The sequence below is a fragment of the Ptychodera flava genome, chromosome 9 (assembly GCF_041260155.1).
Source record: "Ptychodera flava strain L36383 chromosome 9, AS_Pfla_20210202, whole genome shotgun sequence".
NCBI classification, from domain to species: domain Eukaryota; kingdom Metazoa; phylum Hemichordata; class Enteropneusta; family Ptychoderidae; genus Ptychodera; species Ptychodera flava.
Window position 1 is genome coordinate 18,039,988 of NC_091936.1, and position 27,945 is coordinate 18,067,932.

Genomic DNA, 27,945 nt, shown 5'->3' on the forward strand with positions numbered 1-27,945 from the left:
AGTACAAAGCTACAAGCTGACATCAGTTATTTTAAAGCCGCACTTTTCAATCCCAGGTTCTCGCATTAGTGGAGTTCTCCTCCCAGTCAAATGCCAGTACGATGTTTGATTTCTATAACATTGAGTACACAAACTGATCTCAACCTTTTGTCACATTTTGCTAATCCTGCAAACAGAGTTTATACAAGCTTCTGATTGACGGCCGGTTCAAATCGCCAACAGTCATTGATTCCCCACCACAAACGCTTGAATTTCCTAAAAACTTGTCTTCCATTCGCGTTAGACTTTGATATAACAACAGAGTTCGATCGGCAGCAACTTCGCGCTGACCGCTTGGCAGTCTGTCTGTGTTTTTGCGGCCAGGTAAACCTAAAAAGTTGCATTTCTGGAGCGTGTGCCTGTGTGTTGCCTCTTTGGTGTCCACTTACACAGTGAACGCCGCCATAACTTGGCGTTCTTTTAAAGGGAAGCTCCGCCTTTAACTCCTAATAACCTGCAAACATGTCTGGTCGTGGTAAAGGAGGCAAAGGTCTGGGAAAAGGAGGCGCCAAGCGTCATCGTAAGGTGTTGCGTGATAACATCCAGGGTATCACCAAGCCAGCTATCCGTCGTCTGGCCCGTCGTGGTGGTGTCAAGCGTATCTCTGGTCTCATCTACGAAGAAACCCGTGGTGTACTCAAGGTCTTCTTGGAGAACGTCATCCGTGATGCCGTCACCTACACCGAGCACGCCAAGAGAAAGACCGTCACCGCCATGGATGTCGTCTACGCTCTGAAACGCCAGGGCCGTACTCTCTACGGTTTCGGCGGTTAGATTGTTAGCATTTGCTAACCCAAACAAAACGGTCCTTTTCAGGGCCACCACATCCTCCAAAAAGAGAACTACCGAACTACTATGTTGTGTAAATGAGTATGCATGTTTGTGAGAAAGTCGTGAATCGCAGTGCGAAACTGCTTCTGTGTCCTTGAAAAGGTTAAACAACGTGTCTATCTTGAAACAAAATTGACCTATCACATTTGTTATACCATTTTGACCATATGAAGCTATGGGAGTAAATATGTTTCCACTGGTATTCCGAAACGGTTCATACAAAAGTTGGACGTGCAAAATGCAATTTCAGTCTAAAACTTTAACAAGTGACCAGATGTGTAGGATTATTGCAAACACATAAACGCATTTAAATGTGTATTTTAACATGATGCTTCATACCAATAAGGGAGCTAATATCTCCCTAATCTTCCACAATAATTGATCGAAAGTAAACGACAATGCTCGGGGCTTACACACCATATTAGTATTCACTCATCAATATGCTTTGCATATTTAAAATGATTGTTGAATGCACAATGTGTGATTCATAAGTAAGTATAAGTCTTACATCATTAGCACCCACTTTTCCATACCATGGAGGTAAAAAGTCTTCCTTTACTTAAAGCATGGAGGTAGGAAGAGAACGGCACCGAATAGTATTGCAAAAAGTAACAAATCGAAAAACTTTAAATAGTTTACAATACGGCTTTTCTTATGTAAGTTCTTGAGGCAACATCAAAATACATCCTACTAATATTATGGAAGTTCAAATACGTTGCGAAAGTCGTGTTTCACGTGCATGACGTATTATGTATAGATATGATGAAACGAAATCACAGATCATTTTACTAAGCCAGATTTCATGTTGTGAAGCAGACATTAATTAAGATAGTAACTTAAACACACTCCATCATTATAAATGAAATGTACTAAAATAGATTTCGGTTTTCCTACTTATTCTGCCTGCCAATGAAATTTTCTGACGAAATCATAATATTTATGTCATTTTTCTGTCTGTTATCGTCACTGCTTTATAAAAAATCAACATTCGTCGGTCAGAACTGCGTTCCATCTTATCGTGTAATCATTGCTGACATTTTTTGCCATGACTTGATTATTCGTCTTACCCTCTAACGCACGTATATCTATAACGTAAATCTATCGCACTGTCAGAATTTTCAAATCGGAAAGCTGTCCAAGCGCATACAAAAGGCAACACAAGAAGTCCACAGCAATAACACAGTCCGATGATAAGCGATTCACCCGACTTTTCCTGAGAACGACAAGCCCCGTTTCAAAATTAAACTAATACAAAATTTCTTTTCAGACTTTACCATCACATTTTTATGGAGAGTGTTTAAAAATTGTTATAATTTTCTAACCGACGAAATGTGAATTTAAGTATAGAATGTACCACTACCGTTTAAGATTGAGGCGGCTTCAGCAGAATGTCAGTGCCATGTAATTGTTATTAATAGAACAAAGTTGTAGGAAAACAAACCGGTCCTAAATGTTTGTTCTTAAGAAGTAAGTCTCTCTCATATTTCTTGCTCCTCAGACCGTCTCCGAGTCATATCAACCACGTCAACCGTCGGCTTGCGCGCCGTACCTTTTACGTGGGCCATTCGTAATGCATTACCGGGGCTTTGTGAATACATTGAAGTGCATACTCGGCGTCAGTACAAACATTAACGCACATTACCTCCATTGTACGGAGGAATGGGTTAATTATCAAGGAGGACAAATATGTTTTCTGTAGGATAACTCTGAAAATAGAATACTTTGGGTTGCGTAGCGTATTTACCTATTTTGCTCTTCTTTACTTTGAGGATAATAAAACATGACGCACAAAAAGTGAAATTTTATGGATTTCTCCTTCACATTTGTGGCTGTTTAAAAGAAGCACGCTGTCATTAATGGCGGCATTGTTCCGACATAAAAAAGTCAAGGATCGTGTTAAAGAGAAGGTAACACGAACAGTATACAGGAATTGCACAGCCCGATGATAAGCGATACAACCGAATTTTCCTGAGAACGCTAAGGCCCAGTTTCAATCAAACTGAGACATAATTTCTTTTTCAAACGTATCCATCATTGTGGAAACATTGTAAAAGTTATTCTAAATTCCTAAAATGTCGAGCGAAATTCTCTAGCAATGTGCAACAAGGTCGAGGTTAATAGTGAATTCTTTGTTTTCGTCCACCCAAAACTCCCCATACAAACAATGTAACACAGAAACAAACTTTTGCTAAATATTTTGGTTTTGTCAAACGAAATGTAACTATATGCTTCTGTTCTTGTATTATTAAGGAACGTACGTACGAAACCCTGATACTGACGATGTTGTGGGTAACATTTACTATGTGTGCGTACTGTCAAGGGTGTGATAGAATCAGTATATTTCTGTATACAAGAGGTGTTAGGTCCGATCTGTGTCTGCTTTTGGCGCAATTGGAAGTCCAATCTCCTTGACTTTGTTTGAATAGTTAAAATGACCAATCATCGACAAGGCCGCCTTAAGTTCTGTGCTACGCGGGAAATATATTAAGCGGCCTATTGAAATTCAAATATTAAACTAGTGTTCGTTATTGCGTTTGCGTTCGTGATACTATTACATATATTAGGTAGGAAGCCATTGAATGGTATCAGTTATTTGAAACCCGAATAATCTGCAAGCATGTCTGGTCGTGGTAAAGGAGGCAAAGGTCTGGGAAAAGGAGGCGCCAAGCGTCATCGTAAGGTGTTGCGTGATAACATCCAGGGTATCACCAAACCAGCTATCCGTCGTCTGGCCCGTCGTGGTGGTGTCAAGCGTATCTCTGGTCTCATCTACGAAGAAACCCGTGGTGTACTCAAGGTCTTCTTGGAGAATGTCATCCGTGATGCCGTCACCTACACCGAGCACGCCAAGAGAAAGACCGTCACCGCCATGGATGTCGTCTACGCTCTGAAACGCCAGGGCCGTACTCTCTACGGTTTCGGCGGTTAGATTGTTAGCATTTGCTAACCCAAACAAAACGGCCCTTTTCAGGGCCACCACATCCTCCAAAAAGAGAACTACCGCACTACTGTGTTGTGTAAATGAGTATGCATGTGTGTGTGAGAAAGTCGTGAATCGCAATGCGAAACCGCTTCTGTCCATGAAAAGGTTAAGCAACGTGTCTATCTCGATACAAAATTGACCAGTCACATTTATTACACCATTTTTACCATAAAGCTGTAAATAAACATGAAGCTACATGTGTAACCATAAATGTGATTCCACTGGTATTCCGAAACGGTTCATATAAAGTTGGACTCGCAAAACGTAATTTCCGTCTAAAACGTGAACAAGTGACCAGATGTTTAGGAAATATCGCAAAAAATAAACACATATAAATGTATATTTGAACATGATGCTTATTTACAATAAGGAAGCTAATATCTCACTAATCTTCCACAATAATTTATCGAAAGTAAACGACAATGCTTGAGGCTTACACACCATATTTCGTACACAGATGCATCATTAGTATTCACTGATGAAGATGATTGTTGAGTGCACAATGTGTGATTCATAAATATGCATAAGTCTTATAAGTCTTATTTATGATGCATAAATATGCATCATCAGCACCCACTTTTCCATACTGAGGAGGTAAAAAGTCTTCCTTACCTAAGGTAAAAGGAACCGAATAGAATTGCAAAATGTAACAAACGAAAAACTATAAATAGTTTACAATACGGCTTTTCTTGCGGCAATATCAAAATAGCTGACTCACATTATGGAAGAGGAATCACAAAGTTCAAAGACGTTGTGAAAGTCAGTTTTCACCCTGATATGCAATAAGAAGCGTATGACGTATTATGTAGAAATGAAGAGACATCAAAAGAGACTTTTAATTGGCCAATAAGAACACGATTGCAAGCCCAAGAAATCAATACCTGCATCTCCATATGAAGAAGAAACGCACAATGCAGGGAATTAAAAGATCCGTCAGGAAAATTGAATCTGATTGGTTTAATTTGGCAAAGGTAATTACTGTCCTTTTCGCTACTCGCTAGATCGTACGAAACTTGTCGCAACATTGTATCGAATTACCGTGAGTGGACGGGCTGTGCATGCATTTAGTGCATGCGGCAAATCTCTCTACATCTCTCAAACGGTCGCTGAATATAACTCTCTACCTTCTATACTCGTATTTTTATATCCGGAATGTATCGCCCTTTTGTTGAGATAGCTGTCAAATATATGACTCAATACTGCTATTTTATATATCCTACGATAGTCAGTGATCTTTCGATAACATTCTATAACACACGGTCCCTCCACAAAAGGGACCATGCACAACAATAACTAAATAAACATACCACTTATTAGCTAATAATTGTAAGGTTAATAAGTATCTTCAGTACGTTTTATGACTCTTTGAAGAACATTATTGTAATTACGCTACCGATGATTTCTCACTTGATATTGTAAAAATAGATGTTGTCTTTCAATTTATCCATATTTAAAATAAATTACTCACGACTATGTATGCTGTTGGTGAATTGTACATTGAATAACATTCATATGTACGGTAATTCTCTTTTTTGAGGATGTGGTGGCCCTGAAAAGGGCCGTTTGGTATGTGTATGCAAGGCATACGATTTACTTGGATTTGGCTTGGGTCTTCTTGGGCAAGAGTACTGCCTGGATGTTTGGCAATACACCACCCTGGGCGATGGTGACACCACCGAGGAGTTTGTTCAATTCCTCGTCATTACGGACAGCCAACTGCAAGTGACGGGGGATGATTCTGGTCTTCTTGTTGTCACGGGCAGCGTTGCCTGCCAACTCAAGGATTTCGGCGGCCAGGTACTCGAGGACTGCAGCCAAGTAGACTGGAGCACCAGCACCGACACGCTGGGCGTAGTTGCCCTTGCGCAGGAAACGGTGTACACGACCAACGGGGAACTGCAGACCAGCACGGCTGGATCGGCTCTTGGCCTTACCCTTAGCTTTGCCTCCTTTACCACGTCCAGACATTGTGTTTCTTGAGAATTACAAAAATTCAAAGTAGTGTAGGACGAGGTTCTTACTCGTATTTATACTGTCTATCAGGATCGTGATAAGTGGTCCCGTAGACCAATCAGTTGAATGAAATATCTAAATATTAAGTAGAGTATTGTTTACTTAAGTGTTATCGTACTTCCAACTCGGTTCGTTGAATTTCCCGCTCAAAGCGTCCAATCTTAATTTGCATTTCATCCTTTATAAATAACAGCCCATAGCTTGTTGACGGGCATTCTGAATTGTTCATCGCTAACATTCACAATGGCTCCCAAGACAAGTGGTAAAGCTGCCAAGAAGGCCGGCAAGGCCAAAGCCGCACGTAGTGGCGACAAGAAGAGGAAGAGGAAAAGGAAGGAAAGCTATGGTATCTACATCTACAAGGTACTGAAACAGGTCCACCCCGACACTGGTGTCTCCTCCAAAGCCATGTCAATCATGAACAGCTTTGTCAACGACATCTTCGAGCGTATCGCCGCTGAAGCTTCCCGCCTGGCCCACTACAACAAGCGTTCCACCATCACCAGCAGAGAGATCCAGACCGCTGTCCGTCTCTTGCTGCCCGGTGAGCTTGCCAAGCACGCCGTCAGTGAAGGCACCAAAGCCGTCACCAAATACACCAGCTCCAAGTAAATTGTATGCCAGCATACACATACCAAACGGCCCTTTCAGGGCCACCACATCCTCAAAAAAGAGAACTACCGTACAAACTTATGAAACGAAATCACAGATCATTTTACTAAACCATATTTCATGTGGTGAAGCAGACAATTAAGATAATAGCTGAAACACTCCAGCATTATAAATGAAAAGTACTGAAGAGATTTCACAGATCATTTTACAAAACCAGATTATGTGTGGGCAAGCATATACATATAAGGGATGGACCATTAGATCTTGGGAGGGGGTGGTCAAAAACAAGAAAAACAATTTTCAGAGCAGAAAGTTAGGAAAAAAAAAATCTTCAAACTAGTTTGCAAAATAAAAAAAAATAAATAAGAAGACAAAGGTGTAAAAAAAAAATCTGCTAAAGTCTTTAAAATTTGAATTTTTTTTAGATTTTACCGACAGAAAGCAACTTTCTGTATTTTTAGTAGATCCTCCTTGCACATTTTTAATTTTAATTTATACATTTAAAGTGACTGTATCCCTTATACTGGAAGTTGTGATTATCTTATCTTTTCAGGACTTTGTATTCTGATCACTTGAAAATTATAAAATTATAGAGCCTGTTTTCTACTTGTTTCTTGCGTACAAACCAAGCAGGTACACTAGGTAAAACATTGAAACTATGGTATGGTTGTCAAGACAGAAAGTTGTATTTGCCTTTTAAGATCAAGGTAAACAGATGCAGGCCACATCAGTTTCATTTTTTTCACAGCATTTTATTGCAATGATGAATGTAAGAATGGGTGAACAAGTAGAAACACGTCAATAATGATAAAAGAACATATCAAGTCATTATGTATTATTTTGCTTTTAAAAAGGCATTTTCAATTCTTTTTTCTCAAAAAACAGCCTCAAAAAACAACAGCAACACATGTTTTAACATTCAACAATACACTACGCAGAATGCCATCTATCCAACAAATCCCAACACAAAAACACACAAAAGGGTTGAACTTTGAAAGTTTCTCGATAGCAAATACTGAATAAATCTGCATGAATAATCGTTTTTGTGTAGCAAATTTCAAAGAAATTGGACAACCCCTTTCAGAGAATACAGATTTTTTGACCATGAATGGCATAAATTGCCCTAAAAAGACAAATATTGAAATTTCAACACATCTATACACATCCAATCAATTTGGACATGCTGCTACAGAGAAATAGATGTTTTGATCAAAAAAGGGCAACAATTGCTCTAAAAACACTAATATGCAAATTTAACTATATTATTTAGCTTATTTTAGCTTCTCAGCTTGTCAAATCAATTGTAAATCATGAGATATGCATGATGTTTGGTGGGGTGAATGTAGGCATTTCACCACGCAGTAAGGAAGGGAAGCCAGGAAACCAAAATAGTCAATTTTCAAAACTATAGGAAGCTACTGAGGAGCAAGAAGACCATGTTTCAGAGGAAGATGTGTAATCCAAAAAATGCTCCCAAAGTGCCACCAAATAACACCATTTTTATCTCTATTTTTCAAAAGCTCCAACGGCAGGAGGGGGGACACCCCTCCTGACCTCCCCCCGCAAAAATACTCCCCAGGTGCCACCAAATAACACCATTTTAATCTCTATTTTTCAAAAGCTCAAACGGCAGGAGGGGGACACCCCTGCCTGACTATCCCCCCCCCCGCAAAAATACTCCCCAAGTGCCACCAAATAACAGCATTTTAATCTCTATTTTTCAAAAGCTCCAACAGCAGGAGGGGGGACACCCCCTCCTGACCTCCCCCCGCTAAAATACTCCCAAGTGCCACCAAATAACACCATTTAATCTCTATTTTTCAAAAGCTCCAACGGCAGGAGGGGGACACCCCTCGACCTCCCCCCGCAAAAATACTCCCCAAGTGCCACCAAATAACACCATTTTAATCTCTATTTTTCAAAAGCTCCAACAGCAGCAGGGGGACACCCCTCTCCTGACCTCCCCCCCCCCATGACCGCTTGCGTGGCCGCTTGTGGTGCTTGGCACCACATCTTTGCCCTCTTTATCTTCAGACAGCGACGAACTAAAAAAAAATTATAAATCTGAAAATTTACTCTGAAAAAAAAAATTTGCACAGCTAATCTCAATTGGAAAAAAAAAATTTCAGAAATTTACAATAGTAAAAAAAAAATTTTCACAATTTCATTGTGACCACCCCCCTCCCAAGGTCTAATGGTCCATCCCTTACACGTCTTGTATACAGAAATATACTGTTTTTATCACAATCTTGACAGTACGCACACACTGTCAATGTTCCATCCCTAACTTCATCTTAAAAATACACGAACTGACTTAAGAGCTACCGGGGCCAAAATCACAGACATGGCCCCTATCACGATATTCGACGATTTATCGTCAAAGGGGCCCCAAGAATTTGGTAATTTTATACGGTAACGTCTTGAGGCATATATTTACATTGTTTCGACAAAATTAAAATATTTAAGACAAATTTTTTTCTATGTTACATAGTGTGTATGAACATGGGGCTACCAAAAGTAGTAGCTCCATGGTATGGAATGTATACAGAATTTAGAGTTGACGCAACATCGACCTTATAGCACACTGCAACAGAATTTCGCTCGACATTTTAAGAATTTAGAATAACTTTTACAAAGTTTCCATGAAAATGTGATGGATACGTTTGAGAAAGAAATCATGTTTCAGTTTGATTGAAACTGGGCCTTTATCGTTCTAATGAAACGTCGGGTGTATCGCTTATCATCGGGCTGTGCAATTTCTGCACTGTTCGTGTTACATTTTAAACGATGGTCCTTGACATTTTTTGGAACAATACCGCCAATTTGAATGGCCCGCGTAGTTTTCCTGCCAAGCTAATCTATGGCGCGCAAGTCGAGTGTTGACGTGATTGAAAAGACGGTCTAAGGTGCAAGAAATATGAGAAAGATTTACTTTGTATACTTAAATTCGCATGCCGTCGGTTAGATACTCAAAACAATTTTTGCATACTTTCCATAAAAATGTGATGGTAAAGTTTGAAAAAAAATTTGTGTCGATTTGATTTGAAACAGGGCCTTGTCGATCTGGGAAAAGTCGGGTGAATCGCTTTAATATCATCGGGCTGTGCAATTCAAGTGGACATCTTGTGTTGGCGTTATATGCGCTCGGACAGCTCTGCGATTAGAAAATTCTGACGGTGCGTTCATGGAGGGTAAAGACGAATGATCAAGTCATGGCAAAAGATGCCAGTTACTATAAGTACACACGCTAAGATGGAACGCAGACATGTTTGATATAAGGCTGTGATGGTAACAGGCAGAAAAATGACATAATTATTATATTTTAGTCAGAAAATTTCATAGGCAGGTAGAATTAGTTGAAAAACCGAAATCTATTTCAGTACTTTTCATTTATAATGCTGGAGTGTTTCAGCTATTATCTTAATGTCTGCTTCACCACATGAAATATGGTTTAGTAAAATGATCTGTGATTTCGTTTCATAAGTTTGTACGGTAGTTCTCTTTTTTGAGGATGTGGTGGCCCTGAAAAGGGCCGTTTGGTATGTGTATGCTGGGCATACAATTTACTTGGAGCTGGTGTATTTGGTGACGGCTTTGGTGCCTTCACTGACGGCGTGCTTGGCAAGCTCACCGGGCAGCAAGAGACGGACAGCAGTCTGAATCTCTCTGCTGGTGATGGTGGAACGCTTATTGTAGTGGGCCAGGCGGGAAGCTTCGGCGGCGATACGCTCGAAGATGTCGTTGACAAAGCTGTTCATGATTGACATGGCTTTGGAGGAGACACCAGTGTCGGGGTGGACCTGTTTCAGTACCTTGTAGATGTAGATACCATAGCTTTCCTTCCTTTTCCTCTTCCTCTTCTTGTCGCCACTACGTGCGGCTTTGGCCTTGCCGGCCTTCTTGGCAGCTTTACCACTTGTCTTGGGAGCCATTGTGAATGTTTGCGATGAACAATTCAGAATACCCGCCAACAAGCTATGGGCTGTTATTTATAAAGGATGAAATGCAAATTAAGGATTGGACGCACTGAGCGGGAAATTCAACGAACCGAGTTGGAAGTATGGAGACACTTATGTAAACAATACTCTACTTAATATTTAGACATTTCATTCAACTGATTGGTCTACGGCTCCACTTATCACGATCCTGATAGACAGTATAAATACGAGTAAGAACCGCGTCCTTCAGCACTTTGAATTTTGACATTCACAAGTACCATACACAATGTCTGGACGTGGTAAAGGAGGCAAAACTAAGGGTAAGGCCAAGAGCCGATCCAGCCGTGCTGGTCTGCAGTTCCCCGTTGGTCGTGTACACCGTTTCCTGCGCAAGGGCAACTACGCCCAGCGTGTCGGTGCTGGTGCTCCAGTCTACTTGGCTGCAGTCCTCGAGTACTTGGCCGCCGAAATCCTCGAGTTGGCAGGCAACGCTGCCCGTGACAACAAGAAGACCAGAATCATCCCCCGTCACTTGCAGTTGGCTGTCCGTAACGACGAGGAATTGAACAAACTCCTCGGTGGTGTCACCATCGCCCAGGGTGGTGTATTGCCAAACATCCAGGCAGTACTCTTGCCCAAGAAGACCCAAGCCAAATCCAAGTAAATCGTATGCCTTGCATACACATACCAAACGGCCCTTTTCAGGGCCACCACATCCTCAAAAAAGAGAACTACCGTATATTGTAATACACTCATTTTGTCAAATACTTTTGCACATAAAACGATAATAAAAATGAAGGTTGTGTATCCTACCTACTTTCAACCTCAATATATTTCAACACTAAGAAAACCAATTTTCATTTTAGCGAATCCAATAGGCCCTCGAAAATGTTTTCAGGGCTTATGTCAATAAGAGACAAAAGAAATATCAGAAACAAAGCTAACCATTAAAAACCATTTTTATTATCTACGGTTTCAGTTCGACAAACTCGGAAACTCAGTGCCACAGCAAACTTTGTAAGGGAAAAATATATGTGTAGTGCATTTATAGTCTTGCGTAAAATAACATATTTGATGTGCTTTTGGCACTGACAGTTACCGTATTCTTCGTAACATACATTATATAAATTATCACACATCTAGAAATGCACGGATTATAGCTAGTTTTACACTCGCAAATTATTCCTAGTTCTCTTATGGACTAACATGTAGAAGTGAATCATTTTCGGTGAAATCAGAGATCTTGTAGACAAACGCACTTCAAGCTGTAGCTATAGGGCCATAGACTGCGTAGATGAGCAGTTATTCCCTAGCCGAAGTATTTTTGCTATCGGTGATTTTGGGGCCTCGCCCACACTCCGAAGTCCCAAAAATCTCTGAAGGCAAAATACTCCGGCCAATGCCGGAAAATGCCGAGAGAGTTTGACCGGTTAAGAAGGGCTTGACTACGCAGTTTCTGCGTAGTGAAGCTTCATTACGTATTCATGGTGACCCCTGGCCAATATCTTTGGGGGCTTTTGTCTTTTGGCCTGCTTTGCATATGCGTCGTTGGACACGACCTGCCAATCACCCAGGTAGTCAATTAAACCATTTATTGACTGTTTACCGACCCAATTAACACTATCCAGCAGTATCAGTCATATTTTAATCGCGTGGCCCGGGTGAGCACAACGTAGGAACGCGTGTATTTCTATGTGTACGTTTCACTTGTGGTGTTGTTTGTACCATGGAGGTAGGAAGCCTCTCTTCCTACCTCCATGTTTGTACCATGGAGGTAGGAATGTTTGTACCATCGTGCGTTTGAAGTAAGCTTACTTGTTTCACCTACAGCATTACCTTCAAGGTGACAGGCTTACTATTAATGTTCAGTATCATTGCACCGAGTTCTGCCCACGGTGAAAACCACCTGTTTTGCCACGGTCCCTCTGTGGAGGGACCGTGGTTTTGCCTACTAATTACTGCCCGTCGCTGCCCGTCCTGAATGTAGCCTATCTATAGCTACAGTAATCAGTCAATATATAATACCCCGCGCCTTATAATTTTTATATAAACCACAGTCTCTCTATCCACGAGGGACTGTGTATAAACTTATAAAATCATAGTCCGTGCATTAAAAATGTTGACTTTCGATGCGATATACAGGTTGATCGTTGAATCGCACCGGCGCATCCATATTTACTTGCCCCATAAGCTTACTACTCTGTAAAGGGTGGGTAGATGGAATTCCTGGGCCAAAAATGAACACCGGGGCGAAACTTTTTGTGAACCCATGTGAAAACATAAATCATTTAATCCTAAATTGTAAGTTTGATCAGGAGGTACCTCCATGGTTTGATCAAAATCGAGACCACATTCAAGGGCTATGCAGACTGTCCATGTACGCACACACAGTGACAAGAAGGCGGCAAACACCTACTTACCAAGCACATCGAATCGGCGAAAAGAAGCATAAAAAAGCTATAGGCTCATCGCCAAAACAAACGCGCCAAGCGCTAACAAAAACCCATACCGAGCGGCCCTTTTCAGGGCCACCAAACACTCCAAAAAGAGAACTACCAAAAAAAAACCATAAAATGACATAGAACACACAAACACTTAAAAGAAATAACAAAAATCGTACACATAAAAATAACGTGACAGAAAAAATGGCCGTGGAAATAAATCAGCTATTTCCAAAGAATAGCCGACAACAACATGAAATTCAACAACAACCTATCATCGCTCAAACCATACCTCCATGCTCAAACTATGAAACTCCGAAAAATAGTACTAGGCAAAGGCCTTAAAATTAATTCGGACGCCAACAAAACCAAACAGAATAAAACCACCTCAGGATTTCAACAAATAAAGTCGTAAAATGTGACTACGCTACATCGTGAGACACAAACAATCGCAACAACACAAATTCAAAGAAAAGTCAAATTGGGCTCCACAAACAACAAACACCAAAAACTTGAAAGCTATCTGAAGCTGCTAAACTCGCACTTCTAGAGATACCCTTTCAAACAAGGAAACAAAACATGTCGCGTGCTAAAAGAATCGCGATAAACCAGCTTGCAAACAATAGACAAATTTCGGGAAAAAAAACCGTCGACAAGGGTCGGGTTTTCGTCAACGTCAACACAAACGATTACGTACTCGAATGCGAAAGACAATTACGCAACACTCAGTATTATACACAACAAGCCAGAACAAACAGTAAACAAAGTAAACGAACTATGAATCAAAATGTACGAGAACAAGCACATCAACCAGGATACTTGTGAGTATCTTGATCCAATAAACATAAAATCCGTACCCCAGTGGTACTTATTGCCTAAAAATTCACAAAACCTCCGCAAAAATCTAAAAGACACACCAGTCAAAACAAAATTTACCGAAGTAAAGAAACATAGAACAAACAAACCGAACCACCAAACGGACTCACAACGTGACCAAAAATTAATATACTTGCCTCGCTAATCGAAAAGCAAGACCACTAAAATGCATTAAAATAAATTTTCACAAACACAAACTAAGGAAAGAATCTACACCGCGACTGATGAGAAACCACACCCGGGTTTCGAAACGCAAGCGTCAAAGGGCGACTCTATCAACTTTTGTAACAACATAGGTCCGGCTGCGTCTCGCCATAAGCTTTCCCCACACAAACAAAACATTACCGTACACACTAATCCAAACTTCTCTACAAATATCCAAAGCGAAACAAACATTTTTATTAACACACACAATCGGATAAGAATGTAGGAACACATTTTCGAAACGAATCAAACACAAACTCGACACAAAAACATTTAGGATAGTTAGATTGGGAGCCTCTTTCACATTTTTTACATCTCGCTATACTGTCTATGATTCTAAAAATAAAGTCATCTGCCACTTTTTCTGTATACGCGGTTTGGCAAAACTCATCTCTTCAATCGAAAGTCGGGCGATTTCATGGTTCTTTGGGGTACGTCGAGCTTAAGGAATGTGGTTATATTCGCGATGTTTTATTCGAAATTATTTATTTCTTCTAGGGCAAATGCACGTAATTCATGCTGTTGGAAATACTGGCCGCTCATAAACAAGACAATAAACTCGATATCTGTGTATCTTTACTTTTATTGTCAAAGTACCATCGACACCCAAAAAAAACCAAATGGTTCAGTCCACGTGTGGGTTCAGTCCAGGTATTTGCAACGCCAGTCACCTAGGCGACGGTAATCCGCACCACTTATCACCATCGGGAAGGTACTCCTCCCCTATACCACTGGCGATCCCACCCTCAAGGCACTGCGTCATTCGACCAAGCATTGTTATTGTAATTTCCTGCATAAAATTAACAGCGAGGTCAACCGGTCAAACTCTCTCGGCATTTCTCTCCGGCAAGGAACAGACTAATAAAATCAAAAATTAGAAACACAAATGACAAATGTATTTCTGTAATGAATGGGTGGAAGACATAGTCAATCCGTGACATTATTCGGCCAACCATTTTTTCACCCTGAAATCAGAGAATGAAAGTCGAAATATGGGCAAATTTCATGATTTCATCGGTTCACTTGACCATTTACATTAAAATTGGACAAAATTTCGATCTTGAATTTGCTCTGTTAGCATTCTATTTCTGAATTAAGAATGACACGTTCAGCGCGCCCGGTATCTGTTGCGGCCAACCTAGTTTTTAACCAATAAATGCAAATGGAGATTACGAATTTGGTAAAATGCTAAATTGTAGTTGGTTCAACTTTTCAGTAATTCTAGGTAATGCTAGTATTGATCAAACAAAATCTGGAACCATTTTATCTCATTTCATGACTTTTATTTCGAGAAAATGGGAAATAGTGTGAATGCCATTGAATTTTCATAAACAAAACAGCAAGAAGATCTTGTAACAGGACAGAAGCTGCAACTGTTAATATTTTTTTCAGTATTTCTATGCGATGTATCAAATACATGTACAGTTTGTTGCTGTCTCCCTGCAGCATGCTGAAAAATAATGAGAAAGTGTGTTTGTAATAATGTATGATTGGAAAAAATCGAAACGATTGTCTTACTTTTGAATTAGGGATTTATAATTCCGGTATATTAGAAAAATAATTACAGAACAACAGTGGCGGTCACTATGCTTGATATTCTAAAAAGAGGATATTCTCTGCAGGGTCGGCCTTCGGCCTTGGCCTTCGATCGCGGGCCTTCAATCTAATATCCAAGCAACGCTTGTACGCTGCAAGCGCCTGTGCTCTGCGGCGGTAACCATTGACCCGGCCAGACTTGGATTAATTCAAGTTGGCTAAGACTAATAAATCAAAAAAGTCCACCGATGCATTTAAAATGAATCAATTTAAGAACTTTCCTTGGGAATATGGCTATACAACCTGCCGATGGCAATGCTCAACACTAAGAAAGCAAATTAAACCACTACAGAATATGTATGCATGCGTACTGAACAGGTAGAGTTGAACATCTGCGCGCAGAACTGCCCATCACGTGTAATTTTTCTGTGCGTACATCCCTAAGAAATGTGTGGCTGTATGATACTCTGGGAGGACTTGAAAATATTTGATCATATAGATGTGGGGGATTTGAAATTTTTTGAAGGTATTGAGAAGAGCCTGAAAAAGGATTCCAATCGCAATTCCTCCAGCCCCCCCCCCCCCAAGACTAGGCCTGAGTTTTGGAATTTTGCCTCATTTACATGAGCAACGAAATTCACTGAGGATGAACAGGCAACTAGTATGTGCTAACCTGTCTGAATATTCCTAAGCGCGTACCTCTTTACAAAAGGCTTGAAGCACGGCATGATGGCATTCATTCATTAACACACAGTTTCCCGGACTGTAGAAAGTATACTGTGTCTATTGATGAGAATTCAGTGATAACGACTCTCGGTGTTTGGCCAAAGTCTATGCAGCATTTCAAATTTAGAAGGTACCCTTAGGTCTATAACTCAGGGTTTTTTTGACATGTTAAAATATCTACATAAGTATGAAAATTTCTGACAAAAAATATACTTCCGTCATTTTTAGTTACCATTATCTGCCTTATCATAAAGTAACTATTCGACGGTCAAACTGCGTTGATCTAGCGTGTGGCTTACTGACAGAATTATTTTGCCAAGACTTAATTTACTCGTAGTACAGGGCACCCCAACGCACGTATATCTATCACTTACACTGTCAGAATGTTCTAATTGCAAAGTTATCCGAGTGCATAAAAGTGAAATTTTATTAATTCCTCCGTAAAGTTTGCGGTTGTTCAAATAGAAGCACGCTGCCATTAATTGGATGTATTGTTCCAAAATGAACCTCAGTCCTTCCTGAAAATAAACAGTTGGTTCCATGGCGACTGTCTCCAATTTACCCAATGACACGATTTTCTAACTCCGAATCGGACTTATCAAATACAATGGACTAACTGGTAGCAAAGCTAGACTCAAACAGAGGTTACATGTAGTTTTCAGTTGGAAAAGGTAACAGCAGATGTCCAAAGGAATTGAAGGCTTCATCTAAAGAATGTCAGTGCCATGTAATTGTCGCTTTTCTTAGATGACCTAGTGACAAGCATTGCGGAATAATATTTTATTCATAGAATAAAGTTGTAAGAAAACAAATTGGTCAACTAATGCTTCCTCTCAAGATGTTTCTCATATTTCTTGCATTTTTCAGACCCTCTCATATCAACAACGTCAAAGTTCGACCTGCGTTCCGTTGCTTGGGGGAAACTTTACGCTAGCCATTCAAATTGCGTTACATTGTGTTGTTGCATTAGCTGGGCTTTGTGAATACATTGATGTGCATAACCGGCGTCTGTACAAACGTGTAGGTACAATACCTCTATATTGTACCATGATACAATAGCTCCATGATTGTACAAATTAATAGGTTAATTTTACAAGGATGACAAATACACGTATTTTCTGTAAAGATGTTTTCTAATCTGAAAATAGAATACTTAGGGTTGCGTAGCGCATTTACCTATTTCGCTCATCTTTGCTTTGGGAATAGTAAAACCATAGAGGGTTTTTATATCAACGTTTATATGTTCGTCCCCCCCCTGGCTGGGGTGGGGGTACAGGTGTCTTGGTCTCCATGGACGTACCTGTGGTACATCCGTGGTCTCAGCACAGATTTGTTCTTGCTATTGTTTATGTTATTTTACATCACTTTATGTTCCTTTCCTTAAAGCTGTTCACAATAAACTTGGAAAGAGCTAGCAGCGTTTGGCCCTGCATTACAGTGAAATTCTGCATATGATAAAAATCGAAAATGTTAGGTAGAGAGTTATATTTTGAGACCTTCGGCAAGTCTCGTACAATCTGGTGAGTGTATAAGATAACATACAAATGTTTTAGTACCCCATGTCCCCATCAATCTTTCTTTTGCCCTGCATCGTACGTTTGTTTCTGATTTCCTCGCATGAAATTGCAGGTTTGATTTTTTCGTTCCTATTGGCTGATAAAGTGTTTTAATATGTCTTCATGGCTACTTAGTATGTCATGCACTTGTTTTTGAGTATCAGGGTTAAACAGCTTTAGCAACGTCTGTAAACTTTGTCATCTCTCCTCCATAATATGAGTGAGAGCTATTCTGACGTTGCGGCCGGGTAGTAGGGTGTTTTTAGTTTTTTTGATTTGTTAAATTTTGCAATGCCCTTCTATACCTTCAGTATTAGGATAAAAATACTTTTTACTTAAATGGTATGGCATAGTGGGGTGCTACTGATGTAAGAATAATGCATCACATATGGTGCATTAAACTCATAACCATGATTGTATAATAATTTTAAATATGCAAAGTGTATTGATGATTAAAAAAATGACGCATTCTGTTTACGAAGTATTGTGTGTAAGCACAGTCGTTCGAGTATTGCCATTGGTTTTCAATCAATTATTGTGGAAAATTTTGCAAGCCTAACTTTTCTATAAACCGTATAAGAATACCAGTGGAAACAAATCTATGGTTATACAAAATGTGACTGCTCAATTTTGTATCAAGGTAGACACGTTTAACCTCTTCAAGGACGCAGAAGCGGTATCGCATTGCGATTCACGACTTTCTCACACACGTGCATACTCATTTACACAACACAGTAGTACGGTAGTTCTCTTTTTGGAGGATGTGGTGGCCCTGAAAAGGGCCGTTTTGTTTGGGTTAGCAAATGCTAACAATCTAACCGCCGAAACCGTACAGAGTACGGCCCTGGCGTTTCAGAGCGTAGACGACATCCATGGCGGTGACGGTCTTTCTCTTGGCGTGCTCGGTGTAGGTGACGGCATCACGGATGACGTTCTCCAAGAAGACCTTGAGTACACCACGGGTTTCTTCGTAGATGAGACCAGAGATACGCTTGACACCACCACGACGGGCCAGACGACGGATAGCTGGCTTGGTGATACCCTGGATGTTATCACGCAACACCTTACGATGACGCTTGGCGCCTCCTTTTCCCAGACCTTTGCCTCCTTTACCACGACCAGACATGTTTAAAGGTTATCAGGAATTCAAATAACTGATGTCAGCTTTTAGCTTCCTACTTAATATATAGTAATGCCACGAACGCAATAACGAACACCAGTTTAATATTTGAATTTCAATAGGCCGCTTAATTTATTTCCCGCGTAGCACACATCTTAAGGCGGCCTTGTCGATGATTGGTCATTTTAAATACTTAAACAAATTTAGTCAAGGAGACTTGATTCCCAATTGCGCCAAAAGTTAAACAGATCGGACCTTACACCTCTTGTATACAGAAATATACTGATTCTATCTCACCCTTGACAGTACGCACACATAGTAAATATTACCCACAACATCGTCAATATCAGGGCTTACACGAACTTTAGAACTGCCGGGGCCAAAATCACAGCCATGATCGCCCTTTTCACGATAAACTACTAATTTGTGTCGGCTACATGGACGATCTGCCCTATTTATCGTCAAAGGGGCCACCCAGCCAATAACAGTGCAATGCAAGTAACAGTAGAGCATTTTCACACACACACTCACACATGCAGACACAGACAGACAGACAGAGACACACACACCTACACAAACACACACACACAAACATATATATATATATATATATATATATATATATATATATATATATATATATATATATATATATATATATATATATATATATATATATATATATATATATATATATATATCGAAGTATACAGATGTCCTCGTGGGAAATTACAGTGCTCGATGCTAAAGCAGAGCGTTATCAATTTCTGAAGATTGCAGGATGTATGAAACTTAAGTAACAGATATCTTTACTTTGTACTTGTAGTTATTTATGTTATCTATCTATCTATCTATCTATCTATCTGTCTGTCTATCTATCTATTATTAATATTATGTTGTTGTGTTGAAGTTATTTATGAATTTGAGAGAGAGAGAGAGAGAGAGAGAGAGAGAGAGAGAGAGAGAGAGAAAGAGAGAGAGAGAATCTTCGAGTTTTCTGGCAGAATTTGACCATTTTATACGGTACTGTCTTGACGCATATAGTTACATTTTATTTGACAAAACTCAAATATTTAGGAAAAGTTTGTATCTGTGTTTAATACATTGTGTGTATGGTGTATGGGGCGACCTTATTAGATACAAACAAAGAATTCACTATTAACCTCGACCTTGTTGCACATTGCAAGAGTATTTCGCTCGACATTTTAGGAATTTAGAATAACTTTTAAAATGTTTCCACAAAGAATGTGATGGATACCTTTGAAAAAGAAATTGTGTGTCAGTTTGATTGAAACTGGGCCTTGCCGTTCTCATGAAAAGTCGGGTGTGTCGCTTATCATCGGGGTGTGCAATTCCTGCACTGTTCGTGTTACCATGGAGGTAGCAGAGATGTGTTACCTTCTATACCGGCAATAATGACAGCCTGCTTCTATTGAACAACCACAAATATTAAGTAGAAATCCGTAAAATTTCACTTTCTACACCCTCATCATCATTATTATTCTTAAAGCAATGGAGACCGAAACATGTAAATACGCTACGCAACCCGAAGTATTCTATTTTCAGAGCAGAAAACATCTTACAGAAAACATGTTTATTCGTCATCTTTGTTTAATTAAACTATTCCTATGTATAATCATGGAGCTATTGTATCATGGTACAATAGAGGTATTGTACCTTCGTGTTTGCGCAGACGCCGGATATGCATATATCAATGATTTCAACAAAGCCACCGGTAATGCAATAACACAAAGTAAACCAATTTGAAATGGCGCGCGTAAGTTTTCCCGCCAAGCTTAAACGTTATGGCGCGAAAGTCGAGGGTTGAATTAGATGATATGAGAGTGTGTTTGCGGTGCAAGAAATATGACTTACATCTTGAGAAGAAAGCATTACTTACCGATTTGTTTTCTTACAACTTTATTCTATGAATAAAATATCCGGCAACGCTTGTCACTTAGTCATCTGAGAAAGGCGACAATTACCAGCTGAAAATACATGTCAGCATGTAGGTGTTATGATATCAATCTGACGTTGGATAAGGGCTGTGGGTATTTCAAAAATTCAAGCTAAATTCTCACTTCCACATACATAAGATTCCCCATGACGGTGATAAACTATGCTGACGCCACAGCCCACACCAATTAAGTATTCATAACATGACTGGCGCAAACGTGCGGGTGTAAAAAATAGGTTAAAATAAGAATAAAAGGGACTAAAAAGTTACGTTTGAGAGGATCGACGGAGGAGCATCGACGGAGGGGCATCGACGCAGGAGAAGAATCCTGACGACCTGAAGACCACGCAGAACAAGACAACTGCTGGACGCTCCTCTCCTCCATGATTTAGACATCTTGCTTTCCGCTACCCCCGCACTATTTTGTTAACTAGGCAATTTTAGGCAGTAGTTTACGTAAGTGCTCGAGTTAGCTTATTTTATTAAATTTTACACATTTCATTTTGCATCATAAATTTCCAGTGTTCGTGTCGGTCTATTCGGATGTCAGCACGATTCTGTAAAGGTACCTCCCAGCCCAGTCTTAGCCAAGCGAGTTAGCCCTACCAAGTGAGTGAAATTCCCCCATTATATTCCCCCGCTCAAAACCTCTCCCGCGTGACATGGTGGAAAATTGCTGACGTCTGACGACTCCGCGGAAACGGACACTGAAGATCCTGAGGTGAGTACATTATATTGATATTTACTTCTGTCTTATGAGTAATTCCAGTACTTACAACTTACGAGGAACCAAACTGACCACTTCACAAGCCACGACTTCAAAATCATCGGGTTCAAAACAACGTCTAAACATGCCACAAATCACACCAGAATTCCAAGCTTCAATTGAAGAAAATTTTGCGCAATTAGCGACCGCAATCCAAAAAGTTCAAACAACAGCTGCGAACTTCTCTCAAACTGCCCCAGGCGCTAAACCAACAAATATAACACCTCATGTACCGGTCGAAGCAACACCCTCTGTTTTCAATGGTCGAGATTCTAAAAACCCTAAAACATGGTTAAAGAGATTTGAAAATTATGCCAACTTTTGTGATTGGGATGAGAAACACATCTGTGCAATTTTCCCCCTCTACTTACAAGATATTGCCTCTACGTGGTACGAATCACTAGAACCGGGTGTCATAAACAAATTCTCAAGATTGTCTGGAGCATTTCTTCAACATTTCGTTGGTGGCGATCCCTCTTGGATAACAAAAAGAGAATTAAACAATGTTAAGCAAGGCCAACACCAAACCGTTGACGATTTTGCACATGTTTTATTATCAAAGGTCAATCAAGCAAATTTGCCCAGATCAGAATCCTTTGATTATTTCATCAATGGTCTCAAACCGGAGTTTGGTTCATTCATGCTCATACAAGATCCGAAAAATATTGACGAGGCTATACTAGCTGCCAAAAAGTATGAAAAGTCAATTGATGTCACAAAGCCACACACTCCCCAGGTTAATCAAATTTCAGAGCAAACCCTTGATTGCTGGACGGAACTAACCAAATCTCTGTCCTCCATACAAGAAAGTATATCAGCACTAACTAAACATAATTTGTCAAATTCACAACCTACGCGATTTAATGACAGGCGCGAAACACAAATGGACACAAGACGGGACATCTTTTGTACATACTGCAACATGGGTGGACACACATACGATAATTGCAGACGCAGACGTAGACATGACGAATGGGATCGCAAGCATTGTACGTATTGTGATAGACGAGGACATACGTATGATGAATGCAGAACTCGTTTGAGACGCACACAAACATACACTAGGCACAATCAATATTCATCGCAAAGACACCCATCAAGTCAGGGACCTTTAAACACCAACGCTCCTGCCCGACATTATTAGGGCACGGCCAACAGGAGCGACACAACGACCAACATGCTGCCCTATCTCACACACACGAATCAGACAAACAAACACAAAATTACTGCAATGACGGGCATATTATTTACAAAGATAATTTGGTCAAAGTCAACCTATTTGGAAATAAAATATTTGCTTTGCTTGATTCTGGAGCCAGCATCACTTGTTGTTCAACAAATCTTTTAAAAGATATCTCTGAGCTTGCTGCAAAACGCATTAAACCCGCCAAATTCACAAATATCTCTACTGCTGATGGCAAACAATTAACAATACAAGGCGTTATTCATGCATATTGCTTTGTCGGTAAACAAAGGTTCACTTGAAAATCCATGTTGTCGATGGCTTGAGACAAAGATTAATTCTTGGTCAGGACTTTCTAAAAACTAACAAAGCTGTCATCAATTACAATACTAACAAACTACAGCTTTCACCTACCAACCATTTCTCCGCTACGGAAGACTTTACAATCAATCCAAATTCAGAGTGTATAGTTACCGCAGATCTTCAGAGTAATACACCTAATCAACTTGTTGGTATTACTCACGGTATCTACGCTACTGAAAGACAAGGTTTCATGGCTGCACGTGTATTAACCACTTCCGACGACAACCAGATTTTGATTCGCTGGTAAACCCTCTAGATAAACCAATTCAGGTAAAGAAAAATACAAAAATGGGACAATTCAAACCAATTACACACTCGACTAAAATTCTCTACACAGATGAATCCCAGCCCAAATTAAATGAATTGTCCTTTCACGATTGTACCAGCTTTTTACACAATTCCCACTGCCATTGCCACCCTCATCAACCTTCAACGTCGGTCATACTACTCACAATGCATACTCAAATGATTACAAAACTACTCTACCGCAAACAACAAATACAACAACGCAAGAACATGACTACTTATTGTCAAAAATATCATTTGAGAATCCAGATTTAACCGACGAACAAAAACAGTCACTGAGAGAAGTAATTCTACGCAATTCTGATGCATTTGTTGGTAGTGATGGAAAAATTGGTCACTGTAAATTAATACAACACAGAATCAATGTCGCCCCCGACGCAAAACCCGTCAATCGTCCTCCCTATCGCTTGAACCCAAGTAAACGCGAGGTCATGAATGAACAAATCCAGAAACTACTGGACAATGATATTATTGAACCAACAAACAGTGCTTGGGGCAGCCCTATTGTTTTGGTGACAAAGCCGAACGGAAAAATGCGTTTTACTTGTGATTTTAGAGGTTTGAATAAAGTTACTATCCCCGACTGTTTTCCCCTGCCAAAACCCCAGGATTGCCTTGAACAGGTAGGTATTTCCAATCCCATATACTTTTCAACATTAGATGTTGCGGATTCATTTCATCAACTCGATTTACATTCTGACGACAGGCCGAAAACAGCCTTCAAAACAGAACACAACCATTACCAATACAAAAGACTAGCCATGGGCCTAATGAATTCCACGAGTGCATTTCAAAGAACACTCCACACTATATTCAAACACACGTTATGGAAGTACTTGATTATTTATGTTGACGACTTAATCATTTATTCATCCTCATTTGCGGAACACCTTCAACACATAGATAGCGTACTCCAAGCGATCATCCAATCAGGTCTTAAACTCAAGGCAGAAAAGTGCCACTTTGCCTGCAAAGAAGTGAAATTTCTAGGACATGTCTTAACGAAAGAAGGAATATCCCCAGATCCCGATAAACTAAGTGCAATTGCCACCTTTCCTCGGCCTAAGAATATTCGCGAGGTTCGCTCATTTCTAGGTATGGCAGGATACTATCGTAAAGCTGTAGCAAATTTCGCCAAAATCGCGGCTCCCTTACACGAGTTAACAAAGAAGCAAACCACTTTCTCTTGGTCGGAAGATTGTGAGTCTGCTTTTCAAATAATCAAAGAAAAACTCACAAATGACCCAGTAACTCTGGCTTTTCCCAACTTTGATTTGCCATTTGAACTGTATACTGATGCTAGTGACTTTGCTATAGGTTATATTCTAGAACAAAAGGTTGATGATAAACAACGCATCATTGTCTGTGGGGGCAGAAAACTTGGCGAGCATGAAAGACGATACTCTATCGGAGAAAAGGAGTTGTTAGCTGTGCTTCATGCTATAAGATCATGTGACACATATCTATATGGAAAGAAATTCACTGTCTATACTGATCATGCGAATTTAGTTCACATTTTCAAAAGCGAAGAATTAAAAGGAAGAATTTGTAGGTGGGTTCTCGCATTGCAACAGTATAACTTTGACATTATCTACAAACAGGGAATTCTACATTGTCAACCTGATGCACTCAGTAGACGCACATATGACGTCACTCACAACGCCCCTCCCCACACAGACATTTCAGACGAAGAGGCAGACAACGCTAAGGCTTTGTTCACTCGTCACCAAATTCACCAAACCACTCAAACAGAGGAAATATGTGTAGAACGTCACAACAATAGTGATGTTCCCACACCTTTCCCTATCACGCATACAGACACTACCGATACGGCAAACTCACACTGCGACAATAGTCTAGCTAAAATAAATGAAATCTCCACAAACGCAATCAGCTCTCATGAACCATCAACGTCTCACGATTCAATTTATGATGCAGATAATAGCGACGTTGATCAAAATGACACTATCAAAAAAGAGAGAAAGATCAAGCGCAAAAGTTCCCACGCAAAAAGCGTGTACAAGCAAGTTTATGTCATACAAAATGACGCCACGGAAAACAATCCATATCACTCTCATGGGGGTGACAATGACAATGACAATGAGAACAAAGGTGAAAACATTGCATGGTCCGACATACTCCCTGTCAATCTCATTACAATTCATGATTTATCACCATCTTCTAGTGAGCAAAGTGTTAATGACACCCATTATGTAGAAAATAATAGCTCCTCATTAAGCGATGATATGTCTGCCTCTGACGCCGAACAAATGGCCAGCAACTTATTTGATACAATAGACGTGAAACAAAGAGCAGATGAACATTTACAGCATTACTTCGCATTTTTCGAAAATGGTCAACTTCCCGAAAATGAAACGCTTGCGCGGAGGCTATTGCTTGACATTGAATCATATGTTATTAGTGACAATAAATTATATAGGCTATCAAGACCAGTAGGTAAGGCGAAGGAACTACAGCACACGTACAAACAACTGGTTATTCCAGCTTGCTTACAAAAAGAAGTTCTCAAACTCATGCATGACTCCCCATCAACTGCAAATCATATGGGCTTTGCTAGGACGTATGCAATACTACGCGAGAGATATTTTTGGCAGAATATGTCTAGAGACACACTCAACTATATTAAATCATGCTCTTGTTGTCAAACGCGTAAAAGATCAAGCAAACCATGCAAAGCAACACTCTTGTCTCAAGACATAGATCAACCGATGTCACGTATCTGTATGGACATTGTCGGACCCCTTCCAGAATCAGACAATGGAATGAAGCACATTCTTGTCCTTGTAGACGCATTCACACGTTTCCCAATGGCATATCCAATTTCAGACACCAAAGCTGACACTGTAGCTTCAAAACTTATTGAATTTTTCTCTCTCTTTGGTGTAGCTAAAGAAATTCATTCTGATTGTGCACAGAATTTTATGGCTGATGTCATTTTCCAGGTGTGTAAAGCCTTTAATGTCCACAAGCGTAAGTCAGCTTCATATCACCCCCAGGGTCAGGGCTTAGCAGAGAGACAAATTCAGACAATGGTACAAAATATCTCCATGTTTGCCAAAGAGCATCCCAATGAGTGGGACCACTATTTACCGTTTGCACTGTGGGCCTATCGAATCTCACCCCACACACAAACTGGCCTATCACCATACTTATCACTCTTTGGTTTTCAGCCGCCCCTCCCCCATGAAATCTCTAACAATGACATGGAGCCTCCCCAAACCACAAACACTCATTCAAAGTTACAGGAGATCTGGCTGATGCAGAGAAAGGCACGTAGCCTAGCCAAGAAGAACACAGAGACTTGTCAACAAAAGATGCTAGCACGGTATAACAAACACACACATCATATAGAGTTCAAATCTAACGATCTTGTTTACTTACAGCAACCACACAATAAGAAGCACAAATTCTCACATCTCTACTCAGGTCCATACAAAATACGGCAAGTATACCCTAACAACACAGCAGAACTTCTTAATCCCACTACAAATCGACCTTTCAAACATCTTGTACACTTTAATCGTCTCAAATTTGCATATGTTCGATCAAGCTGTGACGAAATAAGTTCAGCTGATTCCACATCACATTCACATGATACCGACCAAAATGTCACAGAATTAGAGAATACATCCTCTGAAATGACAGATTCAGCAACATCATCAGAAGAATACTTCGAGGTCGAAAAAGTACTTCGAGGAAGAAACAAGAATGGAACAACCCAGTATCTTTGCAAATGGAGAAATTTTCCTCATTCACACAATACTTGGGTAAACCATGACGATTTAAATGAATTCACAAAACAACATCTCATTCGCCATCCCGTGCGCATATCTGGCACCAACCGACCAAATGTCAGATTAATTAGCGCACTACTAACAAAAGAAGATATGTGTCTGTATGACTCCGACTTCAAGTAAATATATTTACTCCGACTTTTAATGTAGGTGTCAATAGGTATACCATGATACTGTCGGCACATCTAAGCAGAAGACACTGGTCAAGCCACAGTGCGGGCGCCAGCACACTTCCCACGTGATAGAAGCGGGTTATGTGTAATAGCTTGAATATTAAGCAAATCAGCATAGACTACAACATAGCATACATTTTCTACCTTATTGCTATATAAGTACTATTATTATATGATGGCTAACGCACTTTCCGAAAAAAAAAAAAAGGATTTAGCTTACGCCATCCTGCGCTCACGAGCGTCGTTTTCTTGACATCAAGATACGGAACAAACTATTGTTACATTTCTAGTAACTGTATTATTAAAGCCATAATTTGGCAATGGCTATATGAGACGAATATGTCCGCCATTTTTCAATGGAATTTTCTTTCACTCAAAGATTATTTTCCAATGTTTTTGTGTCCTTTTAGGGGCCGAGATAAAGTTTCTATCTTTAAAATAAAAAAAAAAACGTACGTAATAATATGCAAACAAAGCGTTCATCAAAGATACCGCCTATAGACGCGG

General features: G+C 40.0%; 7 protein-coding genes across 7 annotated transcripts; 4 read left to right on the forward strand and 3 right to left on the reverse strand.

Annotated features, from left to right (window-relative positions):
- The first annotated feature begins 463 nt into the window (after positions 1–463).
- Positions 464–904, forward strand: LOC139140210 (histone H4). The gene has a single exon (XM_070709299.1). The coding sequence runs from the start codon at positions 502–504 to the stop codon at positions 811–813; it is 312 nt and encodes a 103-aa protein (XP_070565400.1). The 5' UTR covers positions 464–501; the 3' UTR covers positions 814–904.
- A 2,546-nt stretch (positions 905–3,450) lies between these two features.
- LOC139140237 (histone H4) lies at positions 3,451–3,872 on the forward strand. Its single transcript, XM_070709337.1, has one exon. It carries the CDS (start codon positions 3,488–3,490, stop codon positions 3,797–3,799), a length of 312 nt encoding a protein of 103 aa, XP_070565438.1. The 5' UTR covers positions 3,451–3,487; the 3' UTR covers positions 3,800–3,872.
- A 1,401-nt stretch (positions 3,873–5,273) lies between these two features.
- On the reverse strand, positions 5,274–5,822 carry LOC139140235 (late histone H2A.3, gonadal). Its single transcript, XM_070709335.1, has one exon. It carries the CDS (start codon positions 5,819–5,821, stop codon positions 5,444–5,446), a length of 378 nt encoding a protein of 125 aa, XP_070565436.1. The 5' UTR covers position 5,822; the 3' UTR covers positions 5,274–5,443.
- A 276-nt stretch (positions 5,823–6,098) lies between these two features.
- On the forward strand, positions 6,099–6,484 carry LOC139140236 (histone H2B, gonadal-like). Its single transcript, XM_070709336.1, has one exon. The coding sequence runs from the start codon at positions 6,110–6,112 to the stop codon at positions 6,476–6,478; it is 369 nt and encodes a 122-aa protein (XP_070565437.1). The 5' UTR covers positions 6,099–6,109; the 3' UTR covers positions 6,479–6,484.
- A 3,508-nt stretch (positions 6,485–9,992) lies between these two features.
- On the reverse strand, positions 9,993–10,437 carry LOC139139611 (histone H2B, gonadal-like). Its single transcript, XM_070708490.1, has one exon. It carries the CDS (start codon positions 10,408–10,410, stop codon positions 10,042–10,044), a length of 369 nt encoding a protein of 122 aa, XP_070564591.1. The 5' UTR covers positions 10,411–10,437; the 3' UTR covers positions 9,993–10,041.
- Positions 10,438–10,655: 218 nt separating this feature from the next.
- On the forward strand, positions 10,656–11,228 carry LOC139139612 (late histone H2A.3, gonadal-like). The gene has a single exon (XM_070708491.1). It carries the CDS (start codon positions 10,703–10,705, stop codon positions 11,078–11,080), a length of 378 nt encoding a protein of 125 aa, XP_070564592.1. The 5' UTR covers positions 10,656–10,702; the 3' UTR covers positions 11,081–11,228.
- Positions 11,229–18,520: 7,292 nt separating this feature from the next.
- Positions 18,521–18,891, reverse strand: LOC139139613 (histone H4). The gene has a single exon (XM_070708493.1). The coding sequence runs from the start codon at positions 18,879–18,881 to the stop codon at positions 18,570–18,572; it is 312 nt and encodes a 103-aa protein (XP_070564594.1). The 5' UTR covers positions 18,882–18,891; the 3' UTR covers positions 18,521–18,569.
- Between the last annotated feature and the right edge of the window lie 9,054 nt (positions 18,892–27,945).

Bases quoted from the DNA above. Each gene is read 5' to 3' on its own strand.
- LOC139139611 (XM_070708490.1), bottom strand. From the start codon at position 10,410: ATGGCTCCCAAGACAAGTGGTAAAGCTGCCAAGAAGGCCGGCAAGGCC.
- LOC139139612 (XM_070708491.1), top strand. From the start codon at position 10,703: ATGTCTGGACGTGGTAAAGGAGGCAAAACTAAGGGTAAGGCCAAGAGC.
- LOC139139613 (XM_070708493.1), bottom strand. From the start codon at position 18,881: ATGTCTGGTCGTGGTAAAGGAGGCAAAGGTCTGGGAAAAGGAGGCGCC.
- LOC139140236 (XM_070709336.1), top strand. From the start codon at position 6,110: ATGGCTCCCAAGACAAGTGGTAAAGCTGCCAAGAAGGCCGGCAAGGCC.
- LOC139140235 (XM_070709335.1), bottom strand. From the start codon at position 5,821: ATGTCTGGACGTGGTAAAGGAGGCAAAGCTAAGGGTAAGGCCAAGAGC.
- LOC139140210 (XM_070709299.1), top strand. From the start codon at position 502: ATGTCTGGTCGTGGTAAAGGAGGCAAAGGTCTGGGAAAAGGAGGCGCC.
- LOC139140237 (XM_070709337.1), top strand. From the start codon at position 3,488: ATGTCTGGTCGTGGTAAAGGAGGCAAAGGTCTGGGAAAAGGAGGCGCC.